Source organism: Oratosquilla oratoria, chromosome 24 (assembly GCF_046742065.1).
Source record: "Oratosquilla oratoria isolate Oo_2021 chromosome 24, ASM4674206v1, whole genome shotgun sequence".
NCBI classification, from domain to species: domain Eukaryota; kingdom Metazoa; phylum Arthropoda; class Malacostraca; order Stomatopoda; family Squillidae; genus Oratosquilla; species Oratosquilla oratoria.
In genome coordinates this window covers 38,902,156-38,929,594 of record NC_134800.1, presented here as the reverse complement: position 1 = coordinate 38,929,594, position 27,439 = coordinate 38,902,156, and the positions used below count along the sequence as shown (strand labels likewise).

Genomic DNA, 27,439 nt, shown 5'->3' with positions numbered 1-27,439 from the left:
AAAAGTAGATGGGTAAAGTATTTAGAAAAAAACAACGTACTAAATCCAAGGCAGTTTGGATTCAGACAAGGACGATCATGCGTCACCAATTTAATATGTTTCTATTCAAGGCTAATAGATATAATACAAGAAAGAAATGCATTTCTAGACCTAAAAAAAGCTTTTGACAAAGTACCACATAAGAAGTTACTTAAGAAATTAGAAACTGAAGGAGGAATACAAGGCAAACTGCTTAAATGAATGGAAGACTTTTTGCAAGAAAGAAAAATGATAGTGATAAGAAACAAACACACTAACTGGGATGAAGTAGTAAGCAGTGTTCCCCAAGGAACAGTTTTGGCCCCAATAATGTTTGCTATATATATTAATGATATGGATAAAGAAATTGAAAGTTACATGAGCTTCTTTGCAGATGATGCAAAACTGTTAAAAAAAGTGAACACGGAAGAAGATTGTGAGTCACTACAGAGTGATCTCAAAGTATGGGAATGGAGTAGAAAGTGGGAGATGGAGTTCAATACAAAAAAGTGTAGTATAATGGAATTTGGAAAAAGCAAAAAAAAAAAGAATAGAAGGATCATATAAATTGGGAGAAGAAGGAATAAAAAAAGTAGAAAATGAGAAGGACCTGGGAGTCATTATTATGAATAATATGTCACCTGAGAAACATATAAACAAGATTTTTGGAGAAACTTATAATTTAATAAGAACAATCAAAGTGGCATTTACATACCTGGATGAAGAAATGGTGAAGAAAATATTAATCACTTTGATAAGACCAAGATTGGAATATGCAGCAACGATGTGGTCACCAAATACAAAAAAATGTATAACAAAACTTGAAAGAATACAAAGAGCAATTACAAAATTGGCACCAACACTCAAAACTATCATATGAAGAGAGACTAGAATAACTTGAGCTACAGACACTAGAGCAAAGAAGAGAGAGAGGAGATTTGATAACTATTTACAAAATCATGAAAGGTATAGAAATTATTGATAGAGAGGATCTAATAAAATGGGATGAAAGAAATACAAGAGGACACGGAAAGAAAATCAAGAAAGACAGCTATGGAAGAGATCTGAAGAAGAATAGCTTTCCTCACAGAGTAATAGACATTTGGAACAAGTTAGATGAGAAAGTAGTGTGTGCAAAAACAATACATGAATTTAAAAATAGTTTAGATAAAATGAGATATAAAGACGGGACACCACGAGCATAGCTCCCCTGCCCGTAAAATACAACTAGGTAAATACAATAGAATATTGGGTCAATATAAAATTGGTACAAAGGAAGTTGAAAAAGTCAGCTTGGAAAGGGACCTAGCCCTATGAGTAACTATCTCAAATGACATGACATCAGACAAGCATGTCAACAAATTAGTTGGAGAAACTTTTATCTTATTAAGATCAATGAAAGTAGCCTTTGACTACATGGAGGAAGAAATGGTAAAGAAAATATTAGTTACACTTATAAGACCAAAATTGGAATATGCTGCAACACTATGGACACCTAGTTCTAAAAAAAAAAGATAACATAAACTAGAAAGAATTCAAAGAGCAATGACAAAGATGGCACCAACACTCTAATTTAACATACGGACAAAAATTGGATAAACTAAATCTACCAACCCTGGAACAAAGAAGAGAAAGAGGCGATTTGCTAATCATCTACAGAATTATGAAAGGGATGGAAATTCTTGATAGAGATGACTTACTAAAGTGGGACAAAAGAAAAACGAGGAGACGAGAAGAAACTTAAGAAGGACAGTTACAGAAGAGATCTGAAAAAGAATAGCTTCCCACACAGAGTGGTAGATATCTGGAACAAACTGAATGAGGAAACCGTGAGTGCTAAAAACTGTACAAGATTTTAACAAACTGGATGCAGAAAGATACAAAAGCAGGTCACTATGAGCATAGCTCTCATCCTGTAAAATGCAACTAGGTAAATACACATACTCAGTGGATCAGAAATATTAAAATGGAAGCTCAATCCCAGAAATCAACAATACTGTAATACTATTCAACCCAAACAACCATGGAAAGAAAAAAGTAGTGAAGCTAGTCAAACCCTTCCATTAAAAAGGAACCCAAAAATTCTAGGTTTAACATTTGATACCCTTACCTTATGATATTCAGCCACATATGAAGGACTTTTCAGTAAGGATAAACAAGAACACAAATTTATTGAAATTATCACTAGCCTAGCCTTGAGGGGAAAAATCTAAAAAGTATCTATCAACAGTTCATAACAGCCACCCAAGAATAGGCCTCCACAGCATGGGTTCCAACAATTAGCAAATCAAACAGTAACAACTTACAAATACTACTGAATGGAACATTATAACAAGATGCACCAAAATCATCCCTATAGGATATCTGCACTTAGACCAAAATAGTTCCAATAGAACATCATATGAAAATGACAAGAACACAATTCTCTGCCAAAACCCTGAACAACACACCCCACTACATCACACAAGCACCGCCAACTGAATGCAACAAAATAATTACACCACAAGCAAGCTGCTCAAACATCTACCACATCCTAGCCCCCAAACAACACAAAACATCCACACAGAAATGCATTCACAACCAGATTGATTGACTAGTGTTTTATGTTGTAGGTGTGACATTGAATATACATACTGCTCACTTGCCAATGGTTCATCCTCCTGCTGCCAACATCCCAGTGCCATCTGCTGTCCTGGAGGCAATACCTGCTGTCTGGAAGGTGAGTATGCATTAGGGATGTTATTACTTTGGCTGTGACATTGAGAAAGAAGCAAGAGATTTTTGGAACAAGTTGAAATTTTTGCTTAAGACCTTGTATTCATCTCCCTTATTAGGTGAATGATGCAGCCTTCTCTAGTAACTTATGGTACATTGCTGTCAGAATAATGAGTTAGTAAATTAATAGTTTATATTCATACATCTGCAGTTCAATGATTTAGTAATGCTGAATATATCATATTTTATTGGGTTAGGATGGATATAAGTAAATCTTTCGTTGAAAAAATACTGTATAACATTATGATGCAATAGTAAGCATTTTCTGATCTTTTAGATGGACAGTGCTAGGATAGATAGCATCCATTACACTATGGGGATTATACTGTTCAAAATGTTGGGTTATGAAGTAGTGCATGGTAAAGGTTTAGTAATACCTAAAAAGGAATAGTGACAAAACTTGGTTAGATTTTTTTATGTAAATGTATACATATATGTATGTATATATATATATATATATATATATGTATTTGTATATATATATATAAGTCTAAATAAAAATATTCTTCTAAAAAAAACCTGTGGAAGTCGGGGACAGGTGGTATTACGGTGACACTTTGTCCTAAAAATGTTCTTGAAAAAGCGCTTGGGTAAGTCGGGGTCAGGTGGTATTCTTCTTCCTCGCGTTCTTCTTCTTCCTCTTGTTCTTCTTCGCATTCTTCTTCGCGTTCTTTGTGCTGAGGATCCCATGTAGGGGTTCCGCCCTGAGGCCGAGGCCGAAGGGGAAAACGAGGGATTAGAGCGCAGAAAGCTGCAGCCGTAGGCCGCTGTTTGTTTTTGTTTTGTTATCATTTGTCTGTTTTGATTTTCATTTATGTGTCAATTCATTATTGTTTGCTATTTACCTGTTTGTTTATTATCTAACTATACCTATGCATTTATTTATGTATTTTGTTTGTTGTTTACATTATTATAGTTTTTATTTATTTATTTTTTTATGATTTTTTTTTTTTTTTTTTTTTTTTTTTTCCCATCCAATCTAGATATGGACCAAAAGGTCTCCTGTTGGCATGCTCTGCCTTTGTAATATTTGTAATATATATATATACACACATGCATATATATATACACACACACACTCCACCGAACGGATGGCATAGAGGACGTTCTGAAAAAGTGAAATTTTCGTGGATCCCAAAGCAAAGGAAGTACCTATTGTATTTACAGGGGGGGCAATTGCTTGTGGTGTAGTGGGAAAGTGAGGAAAAGGAGAAGGGGAGGGATTACTGAGGGAAATGGAAGGAAATGAGGAAGGAGAGGACTTGGCCCAGGCAGACAGACGCCATGTAAACAAAAGAGGGCCGGACCAGTTTAGTGACGATGAAGGGTGTAACAAAAATGTAAAGATTAGAAACATAGATATGAGTAGCACAATGGAAGGTGAGGATAATAATTTCCAGGGATTTAAGGAGGTGGGGGGGCAAGACTCGAAGAAAAACTTGAACAAATGACTGAACATTGGGAGAGTAGGTTCGGTAGAATGTCAAAAATGGCTGAAAGGGTTGAAAGATTGGAAGCACTAGAGAGGGCAAACAAAAACTTAATTAAGGAAATAGAAGAACTAAAAAGACAGTTAAAAGAAGTAAAAGAGGAGAATGAAGAATTAAAGAGGAATAATAAAGAAAACAAAGAGGCCATAGCTAAAGAAGCTAAGGGTTGGAAGACAATCCAAGAAAACAGTAAAGTTGCATTTACTGATATAATTAAACAGCAAATGAAAGAACAAACTGAAGACTCAGTTATCAAAGTGATGAGATAGAAGGAGAATATTGTAAGAGACTTAGCAGACAAAAAGAAATGTATAATTATATTAGGAATGGAAGAGAAACATAACCCAGATAGAACCTCAAGAATCAAAGAGGAAAATCAAAAAGTAAACAGTTTACTACAATTAGTTCAGGAAGATGAACCAGAAATAATGAAACAAATCGAAGAGAAGTTCAGACTCTGAAAGTATAGTACAGATAAGACCAGACCAATTAAGATTAAATTCAGGTCACAAACGACGGCAGAGAATATCTTATCCAAAACAGGGAAACTAGCAACAAGTGAACAATATAAAAAGGTATGGATAAAAAGGGAAATGAATAAAGAGGAAAGAGAGGAAGAAAAAGAGAAAAGACTTGAAGCTAAGGGAAAAAAATGAGAACAGAACAGAGTCAGAAAAAGAGGAAATTCGACATACAAGAGAAAAACAAAAGGGAAACAGAGAACACAATGGATGTGGCAGAAAACTAAGAGTGTCTTACACAAATGTAGATGGATTAATAACAGGATTGAATGAGCTGAATGATTATTTGAAGGAAAAAGAACCGGACACAATGGGAATTGTAGAAACAAAATTAAAAGGTCCACTTCCACCCAACAGTGTAGGACATGATGCATATAATTATTGGATTAGAAACAGAAAGACAAAGCAAGGGGGTGGAGTTATGTTCCTGACTAAGAAGGATATAAACGTGAGGTGTGTCACATATGGAAAGAATATAGTAGAGATGATTATGATCGAAGTGGAAGACAGAGATAAGAAGAGCAGAAAGTTTGTGATAAATTATGTGCCTCCGAAAACAGCCTCGTGGGAAGAGAGTGAACATAAAAGTATGTTAGAGGACACAAAGATAACATTAAATAAGATAATGGAAGATGGAGGAAGAATAGTTATGATGGGCTACTTTAATTGCAAAGAAATCTGCTGGGAAGAGATGACAGTAAAGGGTGGAGACGGCTCATGGGGACACGCTCTACTTGAGATGATTACTGACAATACAATGACACAGTGGATACAGGAGAACACTAGGTATAGAAATGAGGAAGAACCATCGAGACTAGACCTAATAATGACATCTGAACCTAGAATAGTGGACAAGATTTAATATAAAACACCAATAAGTAAAAGTGACCACATATTGATTGAACTGGAACTAAATGAAGAAAAATACATGAAAAGAAATGAACAATACAGAAAAGGAAGAATGATGTATGAAGAAACAAACTTTCATAAAATAAGAGAATTCTTTCAAAAAGAAAACTGGGAAGAAATATACAAAGAAGAAACAACTGTGGAAGAGAAATGGAATATTTTGACAAAAATTTACAAAAAAGTAGTGGAAAGGATGTCCCAAGACAAAAACAAGAAAAAGAATATGTAAGCTGCTGGTACAATAAAAGTTGTAGGGAGTTAAAAGACAGAAGAGACAAAGCTTGGACCAGATGGAAAAAAGACAGAAGGCCTGAAAAATGGAAAATACATACTTGTTATAGAAAGGAATATGTACAAGTGTGCAGAGAGGAAAAGAGAAAATATGAAAAAGATGTCATAGAAAAGTGTAAAGATCAACCAAAACTATTCTACAGATTTGTAAACAGCAAACTGAAAAACAAACAAGATTTGGAGAAATTAAGACAAGGAGGAGTTGAATACACAGAGGAAATTGAAATGGCTGAAACTATGAACAAGCATTTTAAATCAGTGTTTACAAGGGAGAACATACAACCTGAAGAGATCGAATGGTAAGAGAAAGTCCCCCCCATGAAAGAAATAGAAGTAACAAAGAATGAAATAATGAAACACTTGAGTAATCTTGATGTCAGAAAATCGCATGGACCAGATGAAATAGCAAACTGGATTTTGAAAGAATGCAAGAATAAACTGGCAGACAAAATACATAGCATAATAAACAGTTCCTTGAAAGAAGGAAAAGTCCCAGAAGATTGGAAAAAAGCAAATATAGTACCTATATATAAAGGGGGAAATAAAGAAGCCCCTAACAACTATAGGCCAGTCTCTCTAACAAGTACAATAACAAAAATTTGTGAAAGAATTGTAAAAAATAGATGGGTAAAATATTTAGAAAAAAACAATGTGCTAAATCCAAGACAATTTGGATTCAGACAAGGACGATCATGCGTCACCAATTTAATATGTTTCTATTCAAGGCTAATAGATATAATACAAGAAAGAGATGGATGGGCTGATTGTGCATTTCTAGACCTAAAAAAAGCTTTTGACAAAGTACCACATAAAAAGTTGCTTAAGAAATTAGAAACTGAAGGAGGAATACAGGGCAAACTACTAAATTGGATGGAAGACTTTTTGCAAGAAAGAAAAATGATAGTGATAAGAGACCAACACTCAAACTGGGATGAAGTAATAAGCGGTGTTCCACAAGGAACGGTTGTGGCCCCAATAATGTTTGCTATATATATTAATGATATGGAGGAAGGAATTGAAAGCTATATGAGCTTCTTTGCAGATGATGCAAAACTATTGAAAAAAGTGAACACGGAAGAAGATTGTGAATCACTACAGAGAGATCTAAACAAAGTACAGGAATGGAGTAGGAAGTGGGAAATGGAGTTCAATACAAAGAAGTGTAGTATAATGGAATTTGGAAAAAGTAAAAACAGAATAACAAGATCATATAAATTGGGAGAAGAAGGAATAAAAAAAGTAGAATATGAAAAGGACTTGGGAGTCATTGTTATGAATAATATGTCACCTGAGAAACATATAAATAAGATTTTTGGAGAAACCTATAATTTAATAAGAACAATCAAAGTTGCATTTACATATCTGGATGAAGAAATGGTGAAGAAAATTCTAATCACCCTGATAAGACCAAGATTGGAATATGCAGCAACGATATGGTCACCAAGTACAAAAAAATGTACTTGGCACCAATAAGTAAAAGTGACCACATATTGATAGAACTAGAAGTAAATGAAAAAAAAATACATGAAAAGAAATGAACAATATAGAAAAGGAAGATTGATGTATGAAAAACAAATGTTGATAAAATAAGAGAATTCTTTCAAAATGAAAACTGGGAAAGAATACACAAAAAGATACAACAGTAGAAGAGAAATGGAATATTTTGACAAAAATTTATAAAAAGGAGTGGAAAAGTATGTTGCAAGACAAAAACAAGAAAAAGAATATGTAAAGTGGAGTTAAAAGACAAAAAAGACAAAGCTTGGACCAAATGGAAGAAAGACAAGACCTGAAAAATGGAAAAGATATACTTGTTATAGAAATGAATATGTACAAGCGTGCAGAGAGGAAAAGAGAAAATATGAAAAAGATGTCATAGAAAAGTGTAAAGATCAACCAAAACTATTCTACAGATTTGTAAACAACAAACTGAAAAACAAACAAGATTTGGAGAAATTAAGACAAGGAGGAGTTGAATACACAGAGGAAATAGAAATGGCAGAAATTATGAACAGGCATTTTAAATCAGTGTTTACATGGGAGAATATACAACTGGAAGAGATCGAATGGAAGGAGAACGTCCCCCCTATGAAAGAAATAGAAGTAACAAAGAATGAAATAATGAAACACTTGACTAATCTTGATGTTAGAAAATTGCATGGACCAGATGAAATAGCAAACTGGATTTTGAAAGAATGCAGAAATGAACTGGCAGACAAAATACATAGCATAATAAATAGTTCCTTGAAAGAAGGAAAAGTTCCAGAAGATTGGAAAAAAAAGCAAATATAGTATCTATAGTACCTCTCTAACAAGTACAATAGCAAAAATGTGTGAAAGAATTATCAAAAGTAAATGGGTAAAATATTTAGAAAAAAACAGCGTGCTAAATCCAAGGCAATTTGGATTCAGACAAGGACAATCATGCGTCACTAATTTAATATGTTTCTATTCAAAGCTAATAGATATTATACAAGAAAGAGATGGATGGGCTGATTGTGCATTTCTAGACCTAAAAAAAGCTTTTGACAAAGTACCACATAAGAAGTTGCGTAAGAAATTAGAAACTGAAGGAGGAATACAGGGCAAACTGCTTAAATGGATGGAAGACTTTTTGCAAGAAAGAAAAATGAGAGTAGTGATAAGAGACAAACACTCAAAATGGGATGACGTAATAAGCGGTGTTCCACAAGGAACAGTTCTGGCCCCAATAATGTTTGCTATATATATTAATGATATGGATGAAGAAATTGAAAGTTACATGAGCTTCTTTGCAGATGATGCAAAACTATTAAAAAAAGTGAACACGGAAGAAGATTGTGAGTCACTACAGAGTGATCTAAATAAAGTATGGGAATGGAGTAGGAAGTGGGAGATGGAGTTCAACACTAAAAAGTGTAGTATAATGGAAGGATGAGGTGAAGGCAGTTGTAAAGATGATGAAAGCAGGTAAGATAATGGAATTTGGAAAAAGCAAAAACAGAATAACAGGATTATATAAATTGGGAGAAGAAGGAATAAAAAAGGTTGAAAATGAGAAGGACCTGGGAGTCATTGTTATGAATGATATGTCACCTGAGAAACATATAAATAAGATTTTTGGAGAAACATAATTTAATAAGAACAATCAAAGTGGCATTTACATACCTGGATGAAGAAATGGTGAAGAAAATTCTAACCATTCTGATAAGACCAAGATTGGAATATGCAGCAACGATGTGGTCACCAAGTACAAAAAAATGTATACAAAAACTTGAAAGAATACAAAGAGCAATTACAAAATTGGCACCAACACTCTCAAAACTATCATATGAAGAGAGACTAGGAAAACTTGAACTACAGACACTAGAGCAAAGAAGAGAGAGAGGAGATTTGATAGCTATTTACAGAATCATGAAAGGAATAGAAATTATTGATAGAATCTGATAAAATGGGATGACAGAAATACAAGAGGACACGGAAAGAAAATCAAGAAAGACAGCTATAGAAGAGATGTGAAAAAGAATAGCTTTCCTCACAGAGTAATAGACAGTTGGAACAAGTTAGATGAGAAAGTGGTGTGTGCTAAAACAATACATGAATTTAAAAATAGTTTAGATTAAATGAGATATGAAGATGGGACATCACGAGCATAGCTGCCCTTCCCGTAAAATACAACTAGGTAAATACAACTAGGTAATACATATACTCACTGTATTTCCCAGTACCCATTGTAGACTTTGCTCTTCCTCATCCACTCAGCCATGGTTTCCTTACCCTGTGACTGCAAATATTTGTTCACCCATCCTTGATTCATACTTGTTCATTCCTTTAGCCTGTGGTCTCAGTTGAACCAGTGGTGCAACCATTACACAATAAGGATTATATTCTTCAGAATATTGGGATAGGAAGTAGTGCATGGTAAAGGTCTAATAATAACTAAAACAGAATGATGACAAAATTTTGTTAGGTTGTTTTAGTGTTGTTTCATGCTTTTTTTTTTTTTCTCTTTTTTTTTTTTTTTGTGTGTGTGTGTATATATATATATATATATATATATATATATATATATATATACACGTACATACATACATATACCAAGGCTTTTTCCCCCTTACAAGGAAGGTAGCTATAAAGAAAAAGGCATAAAATCATTCCCACCCATTCCATCCCTAAATACACTCCACTCCCCTCCACCCTCCCTCCCATCTTAGCACCTCCTGGATGACGGGTCATCCCTGCACCTTGTCCACTGCCCTGGTTCAGAGGTAGTGTTGCAAGGCACAGCACATCCACAGCAAGGCCGCTTCATTAAATCGGCGACCCCCCTGTCCGTCCCCCCACGCATAAAAGGAGAAGACAGGTAGAAATCCCTTTGGGCTGCGTCAGATTTTGCTCACACATACTACCTGACCCCCCATCCCCCCACCCATTCCACCTCATGCATCACAACATCATCCATATACAACCATTCTCCATTCACCCCTGTCTTCTGTCCTCTCCCGTCCTTCCTCAACAGACATTCCCCTCTTCCCCAAAGCCCCCTTCACCCCATCCATCCATCTCATCCTAGGACGTCCCCTCATGTTCACTCCCTCCACATACCTCTTTTACTAGTCTTTCTTCACTCATTCTTTCCATGTGTCCAAACCATCCTAATACTCTTTCATCAACCCTATCTCCCAACTCCCTTACCACCCCTGTTCTCCTCACCTCCACATTTCTCACTCTATCTAGCCTAGTAAACCCCATCATACTTCTCAGACACCTCATCTCAACACATTCAAACTCCTCTCTTATGTTCCATGTTTCTACCCCATACAGTGCTGTTGGCACAATCACTCCTTCATACAGTCTCCTCTTAGGATCAATTCTCAAATATATATATATATATAACTTTGCTCTTCTTAATCCACTCAGCCATGCTTTCCATACCTTGTAACTGCAAATATTTTTTTACCCATTCCTGATTTATACTTGTTCATTCCAATAGCCTTTGGTCTCTGTTGAACCAGTGGTGCAGCCAGAGGGAGAGGGGAGCACATTGACATATTTCCCCAGGCTCTCCCATGATTATGGAGTAGAAATTTGAAAAACTGCTAAACAACATGGGTGTGGAGAATATTATGACTTCCAACAAATTTCCCATCCCTTTTAATACATAGTGCTGACAGTGTAAGTTTAAACTAGGTGACTGCCCTACTGAGTTCATTCTTAGATCCTGTGGTGAATTTTTATATACAATGTTCAGAGGCAGAAAAGTTACTTGTGGTCAGCAGGGACTCATCGAACCCAGAAAAGTACAGTGGCATCACAAAGCATCGTGTATCTTTGTGAATGTGTAATCATTTCCTTCTTTCTGTTTTATTTGAATATTCCATTAAAACATCGTATCATAACTTATTGTGGCCTTGGGGCCACTTGGTAATTTTCTTCATCTTTGTTCTGGTGGTGGTGATGTGCATAGGCTTTGGGCATGTCATTGGGGATAGGTATGGGAATGGAAGGAAGGATGAAGGTATCTGTTGAGGTGAGACTGACTCTCTCAAAGAACGTGTCCCATCACTGTATGGCACACGCTTCGTTGCATTTGCATTTCACACCATCAGGTTTATACAAGGTCTGTGATTGAGGTAAATTTCATATTGCTCCCCAATCACTAATCACTAAAAGTTCTGGTGAGTCTCAAATCATGTCTTGGACTGTAAAAAAGGGTCCAACGTCACACCAAAAGCCTAGTGACCTTTGACCTCTCATTGCCAAAAGTCTATGGGAGGTACAACTTCATCTTAACTAAAGTGAAAATGTTGCCCAATACATATAATAGAAAATCCCCATACATGGGAATAAGAGATGGGTAATATACCAGAACCAGTACTTAGACGGAGAACTCACCAGGTGATAAATATAAAGATTAATAATGAAAATGATATATTGGTAACTCGACATTCCTGGAGAGGGTGGTCCATACATGGTCCTATGGCATTGAGTCTCTTACATAATGCTTTATATAATGTTTTTGTATATACAAACAAAAATGATAGACCACTCTATCTAAATGGAAAAAGTAAAGTTGTATAATTTGTTATAAATGTACATGCTTTCATATAGTACTAAGCATTCTAGAATACAGATTTAATACAGCTTGATATGCTTAATTCTTGTATTTCAATCTTAATCCTAATTCTACAGCTATCATACATATACCAAAGGCTTTTTCCCCCTTATAAGGGAGGTAGCTAAAAAACAAAGGCATAAAACCACTCCCACCCATTCCATCCCTAACATACTCCACTCCCCTCCACCCTCTTCCCTCCCTCTTATCTTGGCACCTCCTGGATGACGGGTCATCCCTGTGTCTCGCCCACTGCCCGGGGTCATAAACAGTGTCGTAAGACACAGCATGTCTACAGAAAGACTACTTCATTAAATCAGTGAGCCCCCCCTCTCTCTCTCTGTCCCCTCGTGCAGAAAAGGAGAAGACAGGGAGAAATCCTTTTAGGCTGCGTCAATTTATTTCTCACGCATATTCCCTCACTCTCCCATCCCCCACCCTCTCCCCCTCATGCATCACAGCATCATCCATACAAAACCATTCTCCATTCACCCCTATCTTCTGTCCTCTCCTGTCCTTCCTCAACAGAGATTTCCCTCTTTCCCAATGTCCCTTTTACCCCGTCTGTCCATCTCATCCTAGGTCAACCCCTCATGTTCACTCCTTCCACCTCTGCCTTCCATACCTACAGCTATCAATTCACTAGATTAGCAGAGGTTGTAATCACAGATGTCTATATTAATTTGTAATAATAGCCGATTTACTTTAAAAAATGCCTGTCAGGATTTATTCCAACAATGGGTGACCATCAATGTTTCCACCTTAGTGGAGATTGTATTGATATATATATATATATATATATATATATATATATATATATACATATATATACATATATATTTATATATATATATATAATATATATATATATATACATATATATTTATTGTTTTTTCTCCATTATAGATTCAATATTTTTCAATGTGATACATGGAAGGAAGTGGGTTGGGGGATGTAGGGGTGTTGGGAGTGGTTATGTGTGAATGAAATTTTGATGCAGCCCAAAGGGATTTCTTCCTCTCTTCAATGTTTCTGCATGAGGAAACAAAGAAGAGGATATGCCGATTAAATGAAATGGCCTTGCTGTGGATGTGCTGTGTCTTGCGGCATTGGTTCTGACCCAGGGTGATAGGCAAGATGCAGGGATGATCCATCATTCATGAGGAGCCAAGATGAGAGGAAGGGACGGGTGGTGGATGGGAGTGGAATAGGTGGGGATGAAATGGTAGGGAGTGGAATTATGCCTTTTGGCTTTGGCTACTTCCCTTGTTAGGGGTAAAAAGCCCATGGTATATATATACATGTGTATGTATTTTTCAACAGTCAATGAGGTTGGATTTGGGTGATATCAATTATATTCCCATTAATTACATTATCCAATTTATTGTGCTTAAAATCCTACTCTCCATATATGATAAATATAAAGTGCTACTAAATACATGAAAGTCTTCTCCAAATAAAAATAGAGTAAAAAGAAAATACAATTGAAGTGCTTCTAACATCCTCATACATTTGTTGTAATATAATTTTCTATACTTTGTGTTCAAAAGGAATCATTGTGTACCATAGCTGCCATAAGTTTGGACACAGTAATACTGATGTCGGTAGTTATGTCACAAATTGAAAGTCCCTTGCCTTCAATATCCCAAGCGTGTGCCTGGCAGCGAGACCAAGGATGGCTGCCACCAGGGCATACAATGTTTCCAGACTTGGTTCTGTTTGAGATTCAACAGGGGGAGGATTATGTTTCTGGAGCTCTGCACTTTGCCTCCCATTTGACCTAACTTGAAGGCAAAACATGGAGCTCCAGAAAAGTAATCCTCCCCCTGTCAAATCTCAAATAGCACCGAACCTGGAAACACTGCATGCCCTGGTGGCAGCCAACCTTGGTCTCACTGCCAAGCATACAAAAAAATATCTGGCTCACTTGGAATATTGAGGGCGAGGGGACTTTCAATTTGTGGCATAAGTATTGACATCAGCATTATCGCATCCAACTTATAGTGACTATTGTATAGTGTCATGCCCACCTACCAAACACACCATCCTCCAGGCCCACTTCCCAAGAACTATGAGGTTTGGAGAGATTGGGAAACAGGTACACCACTGTGCTGAACCTATCTTCTCTTCACCATATTTTCATTGTTATTACTTCAACCTTTTCATGTACATATATTTTATTTATTTATTATTATAAATATGAATACATACATATATATATATATATATAATTTTTTTTATACATATATATATAAATATATATAAATATATATATATATATATATATTTTTTTTTTTTTATCATCACCCTTTACTGTTATATTCTCAACACTTTCAGTCACTTTGTTTCTGTCTTGTACATTAGCATGATTATCACTCATTTTGGTCTCCCTTCCACAGGACAAGCATGTGCCTTAGACTCCTGCTATCAGCATGTCCTAACATGGCCCTTCGTAGGGTACAAAGGCAACCAAAAGAAAGCAGTTCCCATTTCCATTTGTGGCAACAAGGACCACTCTGATGATGAATTGCAGAATGTCGTAGGATCACCTAGAGTACAGGGCAGAGAAAAGAATGAGTACAGTGGTGGTAGTGGAAAGGAAGACCCTCAGGTTGGATCATCTGAATTGCAGATCAGAGAAGAGGGTGTGTATGCTGGATCATTCTTATGCTTATATGCAGTACATACAGACAGATAGGCCTTTACCCCTTTATAATGGAATGGCTGAGTCAAAGCATAAGTCATACATTCATTCCTTACCCATTCAAAAACCAATTCTTGCCTCACTCATCTCAGCAACTAGTGGGTTAAGGATCATCCCAATCCTCTGCCACACTGCTGGGGTCCAAGTCAATGTGGCAAGACACAGCACTTCCACAGTAGGACCTGAGCTCATATGCAAGTGGATACATTTGCCCTAATATTAGCACTGATATGTTGATACATGTGCCTCTATTTGTTTAATCATACACAACCCCCCCACATGCAGATGACTTGTGTAATAAAGTGAGCCAAGAAGAAACATTATTTTAATAATAATTGCTTCAAGGATTTTTTTTTTTTTCCTTCAGTTGAGTGCCCAGACAAAAGTCTTTGCCCACTGGATTTCACTTGTTGCCCAGCCAAACCTTCTGGATATGGATGTTGTCCTATTGAAAATGCTGTGTGCTGCTCAGACCAGGTGCACTGCTGCCCAGCCAACACCATTTGCTCCTCTGACACACATGAGTGTCTTCAGGTCTGTGGTTTGTCTTTTGTGTGGAACAAAGATAAACCTTTTTCACTTGGGGAAGATGTACTGGATTGTTGTCTTGGAATTGGTAGTGTGGGGCATTGTAGCATATGTTCTCTTTCTTCTGTATCATGGTTGTATTTGAAGCAGTTTGAATCTTTGGCCAGGCCTAATCTGTGTTGGTACTGTTTTAATACTGGATGTATCCTTAGTGCAGGCATGAAAGTGTGGTTCTTATCTGGTAAGGGATATTTATTTTTATTTTATTATTATTATTATTATTATTATATCTGTGTGGAGTCCCAGGAAAGAATCGTAGTGGAGAGTTGATGGTGGAGATGTGTCTAGAAAGAGAGTAGATAGCAAATACAGTGTTTCAGAAGAAAGTCAAGCATAAGTACACATGGGAGAGGGTGGTGGATGGAAGGGTGGTAGATAGAGCATTAATGGACTATGTAGTGGTAGATAAGAGTATAATAGGAAGACTTAAGGATTTACATGTGCTAAGGGGGGAGAGTGGGGGAATATCAGATAATTTTTTGGTGGAAGATAAGTTGAGAGTGGCAGATAGATGGAGTAAGAGGAAAAGAACAAAAGGTAGGGAGGTGCTTAGAGTGAACTCTTTAAATGAAAAGGAGAAGGACTACAAGAAGCTGAGAGAGGAGTGGGAGGAAGTGAAGGATAGAGTAGAGCTAGGAGTGGAGGAGGAATGGGAATGGTTCAAGGAGGGAGTCATAAAAGTGTGCAAAGATGGTGTGTGGAACAAGAAGGATGGGAGGAAATAGAAGGAAGGGTGGTGAATGGTGGGATGAGGAAACAAAGAAGGTTGTAGAAGAGAAGTGAACTTTCACAGATTGGTTACAAAATAGGATGAGGGAGTCATATGAGAGGTACAAAGAAAAGAAAAGAGAAGTAAAGCACAAGGTAAAGGAGGCAAAGAGGAGAGCAGATGTGAAATGGGGTAAGATTATGACAGAAAATTTTGAAAGTAATAAAAAGATGTTTTGGAAAGAAATTAAGAAAGGAAGAGGAGGCGAATCAAGTAGAGAAGAAAAGGTAAAAGGTGCAGATGGAGAGATGATAATGGAAGAGAAGGCAGTAAGGGGAAGATGGGCAGAATATTTTAGGGAGTGAAAGATAGTTGCAGTGGGAAGTGCTAAGAAAATGGGAGTGATGAGTGAGGAAAATGGAGGAGAAATAAGGAAGGATGAAGTGAAGGCAGTTAAGATGATGAGAGCAGGTTAGGCACCTGGTCTGGATGGATGCCATGCAGAATGTCTAAAAAAAGGAGGTACAGTGATGGTGGACTGGCTAGTGAAGTTATTTTATGTTTGCTGGAGAGAGGGTAGAGTGCTGGAGGACTGGAGGAGTGCCTGTATAGTTCCACTTTACAAGGGAAAAGGGGACAAGTGTGAGTGTAGTAGTTTTAGAGGGTTAGCCTGTTAAGTGTAGTTGGGAAGGCTTATGGGAGGATCTTGATTGAGAGGATTAGGAGAGGAACAGAGGGAGTAATTGGTGAGGAACAGTGTGGATTTAGGACAGGTAGAGATTGTGTAGATCAGATTTTGTGGTAAGACAGATATGTGAGAAAGTTATAGGAAAAGGTAAAGGTGTATTTTGGGCTTTTATGGATCTGGAAAAGGCTTATGACAGGGTAGACAGGAAGGCGCTGTGGGAGGTTTTGCAGATATACAGGATAGGAGGAAAGCTAGGAGCTGTCAAGAGTTTTTACGAGAGTAGTAGAGCATGTGTTAGGATTAGAAATAGAGTGAGTGGTTTGGGGTAAAGGTGGGACTTTGTCAGGGATGTGTTATGTCACCCTGGCTGTTCAACTTATACATGGATGGGGTGGTGCAAGAGGTAAATGCAAGGGTAGTGGGTCAGGGATTGGAGATGGTTAAAGAAAATGGAGAAAAGTGGGAGGTGAGCCAGCTGTTGTTTGCGGACAACACTGCACTTGTAGCAGGATCAGAGGAGGGATTGAGGAAGTTGGTGACAGAGTTTGGGAGAGTGTGTGAAAGAAGAAAATTGAAGATAAATGTGGGTAAAAGTAAGGTGATGAGATGTACAAGGGGTGAAAGTGGCAGCAGACTGGAAGTGAGCATTAAGGGAGAGTGACTGGAGGAAGTGGATAGTTTTAGATACTTGGGTGCAAATGTGGCAGGAAAGGGTGGAATGGAGGTGGAGGTAGAATGTAGATTGAGAGAAGCAAGTAAATGCCCTGATGGATTAAAAAGTGTAATGAGAAATAGACATTTGGGAATGGATGCTAAGAGGAGACTGTATGAAGGAGTGATTGTGCCGACAGCACTGTATGGGGTAGAAACATGGAACATAAGAGAGGAAGAGAGAAGGAGTTTGAATGTGTTTGAGATGAGGTGTCTGAGAAGTATGATAGGTGTTACTAGGCTAGATAGAGTGAGAAATGAGGAGGTGAGGAGGAGAACAGGGATGGAAAGGGAGTTGGGAGATAGGGTTGATGAAAGAGTATTAGGATGGTTTGGACACATGGAAAGAATGAGTGAAAAAAGAGTAGTAAAAGAGGTATTTAGGGATGGAGTGGGTGGGAATGGTATTATGCCTTTTTCTTTTTGGCTATCTCCCTTGTAAGGGGGGAAAAGCCTTGGTATATGTATGTATGTATTATTTCTTCTGCTGCTGCCACTGCCATCGTTGTTGTTGTCATCAGGATTGTTGTTTGAGTATTGAGTTTGATGGCCTGTCTTGAAGGGCTTTATTTTTTACTGTATGTGTTTTTGTGTATTTACCTAGTTGTATTTTATCGGAAGGGGAGCTATGCTCGTGGTGTCCCTTCTTCATATCTCGTTTTATCTAGACCAGGGGTTCTTAACCCTTTTTTCTCCAATTCCCCACTTTTTAGTGAGCCAACTCTCCATTTCCCGCCATAGCATCGGTGACAACAACAAGACATCAGAAACAAACAAAAAGAAACAAAAACACATCGATTAAAAAAAAAAAAAAAAGACAGTGGTTCTTCTGTCAGACTGGTCATTCCCCACTTGGCAACTCCGCCATTCCCTACCAGTGGGGAATTCCCCACAGGTTAAGAACCACTGATCTAGACTGTTTTTAAATTTGTGTATTGTTTTTGCACACACCACTTTCTCATCTAACTTGTTCCAAACATCTATTACCCTGTGGGGAAAGCTGTTCTTTTTTAGGCCTCTTCTATAACTGTCTTTCTTGATTTTCTTTTAATGTCCTCTTGTATCTCTACTATCCCATTTTATTAGATCCTCTCTATCAATAATTTCTATGCCTTTCATGATTCTATAAATAGTTATCAAGTCTCCTTTCTCTCTTCTTTGCTCTAATGTCTGTAGCTCAAGTTTTGCTAGTCTTTCTTCATATGATAGTTCTGAGAGTGTTGGTGCCAATTTCGTAACTGCTCTTTGTATTCTTTCAAGTTTTGTTGTACATTTTTTTTGTACTTGGTGACCACATCGTTGCTGCATACTCCAATCTTGGTCTTATCAAAGTGACCAGTATTTTCTTCACCATTTCTTTGTCCAGGTATGTAAATGCCACTTTAATTGTTCTTATTAAATTATAAGTTTCTCTAAAAAAAAATTCATATGTATCTCAGGGGACACATTATTCATAATAATGACTCCCAGGTCCTTCTCATTTTCTACTTTTTTAATCTCTTCTCCCAATTTATATGATCCCACTATTCTTTTTTTGTTTTTTCCAAATTCCATTATACACTTTTTAATATTGAACTCCATCTCCCACTTCCTTCTCCATTCCTATATTTTATTGAGATCACTCTGTAGCGACTCACAATCTTCTTCAGTATTCACTTTTTTAAATAATTTTGCATCATCCGCAGAGAAGCTCATTTAACATTCAATTCTTTTATTCATATCATTAATATATATAGCAAACATTATTGGGGCCAGAACTGTTCCTTGTGGAACTCCACTAATCACTTCATCCCAATTAGAGTATTTCTCTTATCACCACTCTCATTTTTCTTTCATGCAAGAAGTCTTCCATCCACTTCAGCAGTTTGCCCTGTATTCCTCCTGCAGTTTCTAATTTCTTTAGAATTTTTTATGTGGCACCTTATCAAAAGCTTTTTTCAGGTTTAGAAATACACAATCAGACCATCCATTTCTTTCTTGTATTAGATCTATTAGCCTTGAATAGAAACACATTAAGTTTGTGACGCATGATCATCCTTGTCTAAATCCAAATTGCCTTGGATTTACATTGTTTTTTTCCAAATGCCTTACCCATCTAATTTTGATCATTCTTTCACAAATTTTAGCTATCGTACTTGTAAGAGAGACCAGTCAATAGATATTAGGGTCTTCCTTGTTTCCCCCTTTATATATTGGTACTATATTTGCTCTTTTCCAATCTTCTGGAAGTTTTCCTTCTTTCAATGAACTGTTTATTAGACTATGTATTTTGTCTGTTAGTTCATTCCTGCATTCTCTCAAGATCCAGTTTGCCATTTCATCTGGTCCATGCAATTTTCTGACATCAAGATTACTCAAGTGATTCATCATTTAATTCCTTGTTACTTCTTTCTCTTTCATAGGGGGGACTTTCTCCTCCCACTTGATGTCTCTAGGTTGTATATTCTCCCTCATAAACACTGATTTAAAATGCTGGTTCATAATTTCTGCTATTTCTATTTCCTCTGTGTATTCAACTCCTTGTAGTTTCACAGATTCTTGTTTGTTTTTCAGTTTGTTGTTTACAAATCTGTAAAATAGTTTTGGTTGATCTTTACATTTTTCTATAACATCTTTTTCATATTTTCTCTTTTCTTCTCTGCACACTTGTACATATTCATTTCTACAACTAGTTAATATTTTCCATTTTTCAGGTCTTTTGTCTTTTTTCCATTTTATCCAAGCTTTATCCCCTTTGTCTTTTAACTCCCTACATCTTTTGCTGTACCAGCACTTTACATATTCTTTTTCTTGCTTTTGTCTTGGAACATACTTTTCCACTCATTTATAAATTTTTGTCAAAATATGCCATTTCTCTTCTGTTGTTTCTTGTGTATTCTTTCCTAGTCTGCTTTTTGAAAGAATTCTTATCAAAATTTGTTTTTTGATACATCAGTCTTCCCTTTCTATATTGTTTGTTTTTTTCATGTATTTTTCCTCATTTAATTCAAGTTTAACCAATATGTGGTCACTTTTACTTATTGGTGTCTTATATTCAATTTTGTCCACTATTTTGGGTTCTGATGTGATTATTAGGTCTAGTCTCGATGGTTCTTCCTCATTTCTATACCTATATCCATTGCGTCATTGTATGTTCTATAATCATATCAAGTAGTACATTTCCCCATAGGTCGTCTCCACCCTTCACTGTCGTCTCTTCCCAGCAGATTTCTTTACAATTAGTCACCCATTATAACTATTCCTCCATCTTCCATTATCCTATTTAGTGTTATCCTTGTGTTCTTTCTTTTCCCACGAAGACGTTTTAGGAGGCACATAATTTACTACAATCTTCCTGCTCTTCCCGAAATCCCTGTCCTCCACCTCCATCATAATCATCTCTGCTCTATTCTCTCCATATGTGACATTCCTCACATTTATATCCTTCTTAGTCAGGAACATAACTCCACCCCCTTGTTTTACCTCTCTGTTTCTAATCCAATAATTATATGCACCATGTCCTACACTGTTTGGTGGTAGTGGACCTTTCAGTTTTTTCTCAACAATTCCCATTATGTCCGGTTCTTTTTCCTTCAGGTAATCATTCAGTTCGTTCAAGACTGTTATTAATCCATCTATATTTGTGTAAGACACTTTTAATTTTCTGCTACTTCCATCGTGTTTTCTGTTTCCCTTTTGTTTTTCTCTGCTATGAACCATTTCCTCACTTTCATATTCACTACTCTCCAATAGAATTTCTCTTTTTCTCTGTTCTTTTCTAATTTTTTCTTTAGCTTCTAGTCTTTTTGTTTTCTCATCCTCTCTTGCCTCTTTATTCATTTCTCTTTTTATCCATACCTGTATATATTGATCATTGTCTGCTAGTTTCCATGTTTTTGCTAAGATATCCTCTGCCGTCGTTTGTGACCTTAATTTGTCTGGTCTTATCTGTATTGTATTTCCCTAGTCTATATATTTCTTCTATTTGTTTCCCTGTTTTTGTTTCATCTTCTTGAACTACTTCTAATATCTTATTTACTTTTTCCTTTTCCTCCTTTATTCTTGTTCTATTTGGATTATACTTCTCTTCCATCTCTAATATAATTATACATTTCTTTTTATCCGCTAAGTCTCTTACTATATTCTGCTTCCCCCTCATCATTTTAATAACTGTGTCCTTAGTTTGTCCTTTCATCTGCTGCTCCATTATACCTCAAAATTCAATTTTATTGTTCTCTTGTATTTTTTTCCAACCACTTACCTCTTCCTATGGACGCTTTATTTTCTTTATTATTCCTCTTTAATTCCTTATTCTCTTCCTTTACTTCTCTAAACTGTTTTTAATTCTTCTATTTATTTAATTAGGTTTTGATTCTCTTTCTTTAGTTTTTCCAGTTTATCAACTCTTTGGGTAAATAGAGTTAATTGGTTAAACCTTACCTCCCATGTTTCATTCATTTCTTTTAGTTTCTCCTCTAGATTTATTAGTTGGGGAAGGTTGTCATTTCCTCCCTCATTAAATCCATGGCAATAATTATCTTCACCTTCCATTGCGCTGCTATTATCCATATTTCTAATTTTTACACTTTTACTAATCTCTTCGACATCACCACTGTCGTCTGCCCCTCTCTTGTTGACATGCCATCTGACATCCTGGGCCCCTTCGTCCCCTTCCTCATTTCCTTCCATTTACTCAGTAATCCCTCCCCTTCTCCTTTTTATTCACCTTCCCACTACACCATGAGCTTTCCCCTTCCCTATTAATACAACAATGGTACTCCCTTGTAGTTGAGATCGATGAAACTTTAAGTTTTCTTGGAGTTCCAAACTTTGTTGTCACTTCGACTGATGTGTGTGTGTTTTTATTACTATTATTATTATTATATGTATATATATATATATATATATATATTTTTTTTTTTTCTCAACAGGTTTACATGTCAGTGGCTGGCCATAACACCAGTATCAGGATCGAGATATTTCCCTCATCCTCCACCATCCCCTCCTCATTTCCTGCCACCACTTCCAGCCCTTTACACAACTCCTCTCCCTCCTTAACCTACTTTGGTTCCTCTTTCCTGTGGTTAACTTTCCTCCCACCAGCATTATCATCAGCATCAACACATACATATGCCTCTCCCATCTTGTCCTTCTTCATGCTCATCTTTATCCATCTCTTCAATAGCAGTGGTGGTCTACAAGCTGTGCATGCACAGGAGCAGCTCCAGCTCAGGCCCACAGCCAGTGTAAGTCTTACCATGCTGTATCCAATTTATTAATTCAAATCTTAGGTTACATACAACCTATGTCTCAACCCAAACTCCCTATTCACTATTCCTTTTAATATGGCTGCAGCTAGGCTATTCTGTTCATGTTTGTGGCACCCTCTCATTGGAGAAGGAGATTTAGTCTCAAGTAGCCCCTTTACTGGATGGCACTTTTCCTGATATTCCAAATGCTTCCAGGCTGTTTAATTCACCTTAATATCCCTTAGTAGGAAATGGGTTAATATTTGGAATAGTTTGTGTTTTGCAACCTTATAGACATAGTAGATAGAAACATACACAGTGCATGCCAGAGGTTTAATTATCACAACCTTTCACACAAAAGTACCTGCATAGAAGAAACTACATGTTTAAACTGTTGATCAGTTGATCCCTTCCCAAGTACAGGCACTGCAAAAAGTTTTGGAATCTACCTTAGTTATTAGCATGGAAAAATTAACCAAGTTGTTTTGTGTCTCCCTCAGTGCAAAAAAATAAATAAATAAAATAAAATAAAAATAAAAAACCTACACACATAACTTGGGACCCACCAAAAATCTTGTTCTGTTGTTCACCATGCTGTGGGTGAGTTTAGTGAAGGAATCCATATATGTCCTTCAACAGAAGTTTGATGTCCATGAGGTGTTTAAAGGATGAACTCTGCTTCCTTTTTATGACTTACCAACAATTCTCAATAGGGTTAAGGTCAGGCGAGTTAGAGGGCTTATTCAAAACATTAATATTGTGATCAGCAAGAAACTTAAACTGCCTTGTGGCATGGTGCCATCATGCATAAAAGTGGTGCAGGTGTGCATCTCGTAAAACTTAAGTGATCATTGAAGATGCTGACACCAATCTGCATTCATCATTTGACCCTTAGGAAGTAGAGACCACTACAACTAGCACTACCACTAAAACATCTCCACACCATGACTAATTGTGGGTGCTTTATTGTCGGTATGGTGTAACAGTGTTTAAGACCCATTAGTAAGGGAGAAAGAATACTGCCACCAAGTGTTCTCAATTGAGTCATAAAAGGTGACAAAATAGGGATGGGGACAGGACTAGGCATCCTACTCTATATAGCCCCAAAAGGGGACTATATATATATATATATATATTATATATATATATATATATATATATTAAAAAAAAAAAAAAATGGTCTGGTAGGAGTTTTCCAACCAGAACCGTAACAAAGAGGGTCTGGGAGGAGTTTTCCAACCAGAACCGTAAGGTTACCGTCTTTTAATGTTTATGGATGTGATACAGATGAGAGTAAAATGGAAGAGTTGGGCAGTATGTTTGTGAGAAGAAAGTTGGATGTGCTGGCATTGAGTGAAACTAAGTGGAAAGGGAGAGGCAAGTGTGAGTTTGGGAGTGTAGTTGGGAGGTTCTCAGGAGTAAAGAAGGGATGAGGAAGAGAAGGGGTGGCTATACTAGTAAGTGAAGAGATAGGTAAGCATGTAGTGGAGTGGAAGGAGGGTTCTTCAAGGTTGATGTGGATGAAGGTGAAGCTGGGAAGGGAGATGTGGGTCTTTGTAAGTGCGTAGGCCTGGTAGTGCGAAGAGCATAGAGGAAAGGGAGGTTTTTTGGATAGATTTAAATGAGTGCATAGAGGGATTAGGGAGAAACATCAATGTAGTTTTATTTGGAGACCTTAATAATGTGGTAGGAAATGAACCAATAGATGGAGTGATTGGGAAGTATGGAGTTCCAGAAAAAAATTGTAGTGGAGAATTGATGGTGGAGATGTGTCTAGAGAGTTGATAATAGCAAATACAGTGTCTAGGAAGAAATTCAAGCATAAGATTTGAATATAAAGGGGAGGACATTGTTATATTGCACCCAGGATTTCCATAATCATGAGAAACATTACTTTTTCCAAGTGAATTTTCTTTTTCTCTCTCATTTCTTTTTTTCATCTAGTAATTGTTGCACAAAGTGTCACTGACTAGAAACTCGCAGCCTCACATTAGCTGACAGTGGTTTTGAGGTCCTCTCTTAGATCTCAATGGGAAGATACCTTGGACTGTTGTCTGTATTATATACTATTTCTCTGTCACAAACTAATAGTGATAGTAATGAGAGAAGTTGCCAGTTGTCATCTCCCCTAATGTGAAAAGGTGGAGGAAATACAGAAGTTGCCAGAGAGAAATTTTGGGCCCAGTCGGGATACTAAATGTCAACCTCCATAGGGCTGCAACTCCTTATGGAAATGAGCTTGTCAACAATTTTTATCTTTGAAAATTGACAATATGGAGATGATTCTCCATATGCAGGTACCTTTGATTGGTCTAATACTTGCAACATTTTACCATGACAAATTTTGTGTCCACAGGTAGTATGCTAAGAAGGAGCCATGGTATTTCTACAAGTGAAGGTCCCATGTCAGCAGATTTCTTCATTCTGCTGAAGTGCTTGTCCTTTGACACATGACCCAACATACCATCCAGATTGTGAGCAAGACATACAGATTGGCTTCAGAAGCAATGTACCAAGACACACTACATCCACAGCAATGCTGTTTCACTTAATCAGCAATGCCCCCTCTCCATACCCTTAGTGTACACTCGGTGAACAAAACTTGAATTTAAAGAAAATGCTCCACTGTGTTCCACTCTGCCTCTTGGCAGGTATTTCAGTGTTATCACATATCTTTGTTACTCATAAATCTAAAATAGTATGAACAATATCATGAATACAGAAGTTGTACTTATATGTACAGGTAGTCATCGACTTACGACCTATGCGACTTACGACTGATCGACTTTACGACCACGAGATGGTGCAATAATATCTAACATTTAATAGAGTAATAGAATTGCAATGTTATGCCTGGCAGTGCAGTACATTACTCCGTGCGCTGCGAGACGCGAGTACGATAGTTTTGGCAGGCTGCCGGCAGCGTCAGCATCCCAGCCAGCTAAATATTCTTTCATTTTGTTTGTTTGAAGTAAAATGTTTCCTAATTTTGCATTGCATTTTGTATTTTTGTATGTTTTGCAATTAATAAAATATAACAAACTTTTTATGCCTAGGCTAGTTTGTTGTCGATTACAATATGTTCGGTACAGTACTTAAACGAAAAGAATGTGTTTTGTTGAAATAAAAAGAATCCTAATGTTGCCTTACATTTTGTATTTTTATGTTTTGCAATTAATAAAATGTAACAGTATTTTTTTATGCCTAGTCTGTTGTCGATGACAAAATGTTCGGTACAGCATTTTGTATTTTTATGTTTTGCGATTAATAAAATGTAACAGTAAACTTTGTTTATGCCTAGTCTGTTGTCGATAACAATATTTTCGGTACAGTACGTAAACGAAAAGAATGTGCTTCGAAATATTTTTTTCTCCTAATTTTGCTTTACAATGATTTTAATGTAATCAACAAAAAAGGATTTGTAGGTCAAAGATGACAGGACTTTATTCAGTATGCGTAGGCCTAGGCTACGTTTCCTAACGAAAATGATAAAAAGTTAATGAATACTAAACAACGTAGCTCAAAGATAATAAGATTTTATTCAGTATGCATACGTTTCCTAAAGAAAGTCTGATGGTAAAATAATACAAAGGTTAACAAATACAGTATTAAATATCATAGGTCAAAGATGATAGGATTTTATTCAATATGCTTAGGCCTAGGCTACGTTTCCCAAAGAAAATCAGATGAAATTATAAAAAGGTTAAAAATACTATACAACATAGTTCAAAGATGCTAAGATTATTTCAGTATGCTAAATATACAATATATTATATATATATTATATAAAGGGTAATATATACTGTATATATATATAGACCGACTTGCGTCCAGATCGACTTACGACCTGTCTGTCGGAACCAAACTCGGTCGTAAGTCGACGACTACCTGTATATCCTTTCCCCAAATATCCCTTTCAACCACCCCTCCCACACTAATACAGCATAATAGGCCAACATTTTTCATAAAGAAATTTATGGGAGGCCCCAAGGACCATATTGTTGAGTTGTAGGTTAGAATGACCCTTATGAATACTGTATTTTTACTATAGTAAAGATTTATTTATACATTGATAGTCATCATTAAACCCCATGATATTTAGCAGGCATTTAAGTAATATGTTGTTGGAAAATAGGTCACCATCTTTCATTGGGACTTCCAACACAAAATAAGCTATACTGTAAATTCAAACTACCCCAGATGCAACCACTACAAAGAAGACACTATATTTGCATGGAATCCATTATGGGAAACTAATTTCAATACAAAATATGCAAAGTACTGAAAATAGGTAATAGCTGTAAAAGTCCATCTTTAAACTATTCCTTGAGAAGTAAACCCATTACAAAATCAAGAGAAGAAGGATTAGGGAGGTTTGATTAACCTGCCACCTGCAGGTATATCAGCAGGATTGTGGAAGATGGATGGACTGGTACAGAAGATTTGTTGTAGCATTTCTGTGGATAAGGAGATGATGAAAAAACTCCTAGGAACCCTGATCTGTCCGAGACTGTAATATGTGTCAGTAGATTGGAACCCACACAGAGTGAAGGATATAAGTAAGAATACAAAAGGCAACATCCAAACAGGTCCCTAGTCTGGCAAATTAACCATTTGAGGAGAGACTAAAAGCACTGGTTTTGCCAATTTTGAAAGATAGAAAGAGGTGATATTGCAATATTCAGGTCACAAAAAGGGATAGATTACACTGAC

The 27,439-nt window shown here is 36.7% G+C and overlaps 1 protein-coding gene across 7 annotated transcripts in view; it reads left to right on the top strand.

The window, feature by feature from the left end:
- Positions 1–26,793, top strand: part of LOC143038572 (progranulin-like) — a 31,451-nt gene extending 4,658 nt beyond the window's left edge. The window contains exons 2-6 of one of the 7 annotated variants that reach the window (XM_076207954.1): positions 2,631–2,737; positions 14,498–14,743; positions 15,170–15,336; positions 22,666–22,723; positions 25,087–26,793. In XM_076207954.1, coding sequence (XP_076064069.1) covers positions 2,631–2,737; positions 14,498–14,743; positions 15,170–15,336; positions 22,666–22,723; positions 25,087–25,094 — 586 coding nt within the window. In that variant the 3' untranslated portion in view covers positions 25,095–26,793. Of the gene's footprint in view, positions 1–2,630; positions 2,738–14,497; positions 14,744–15,169; positions 15,337–22,408; positions 22,724–25,082 lie in introns of all 7 variants that reach the window. The other 6 variants (XM_076207951.1, XM_076207953.1, XM_076207950.1 and 3 more) reach the window with 6 other exon arrangements.
- Positions 26,794–27,439: the final 646 nt, after the last annotated feature.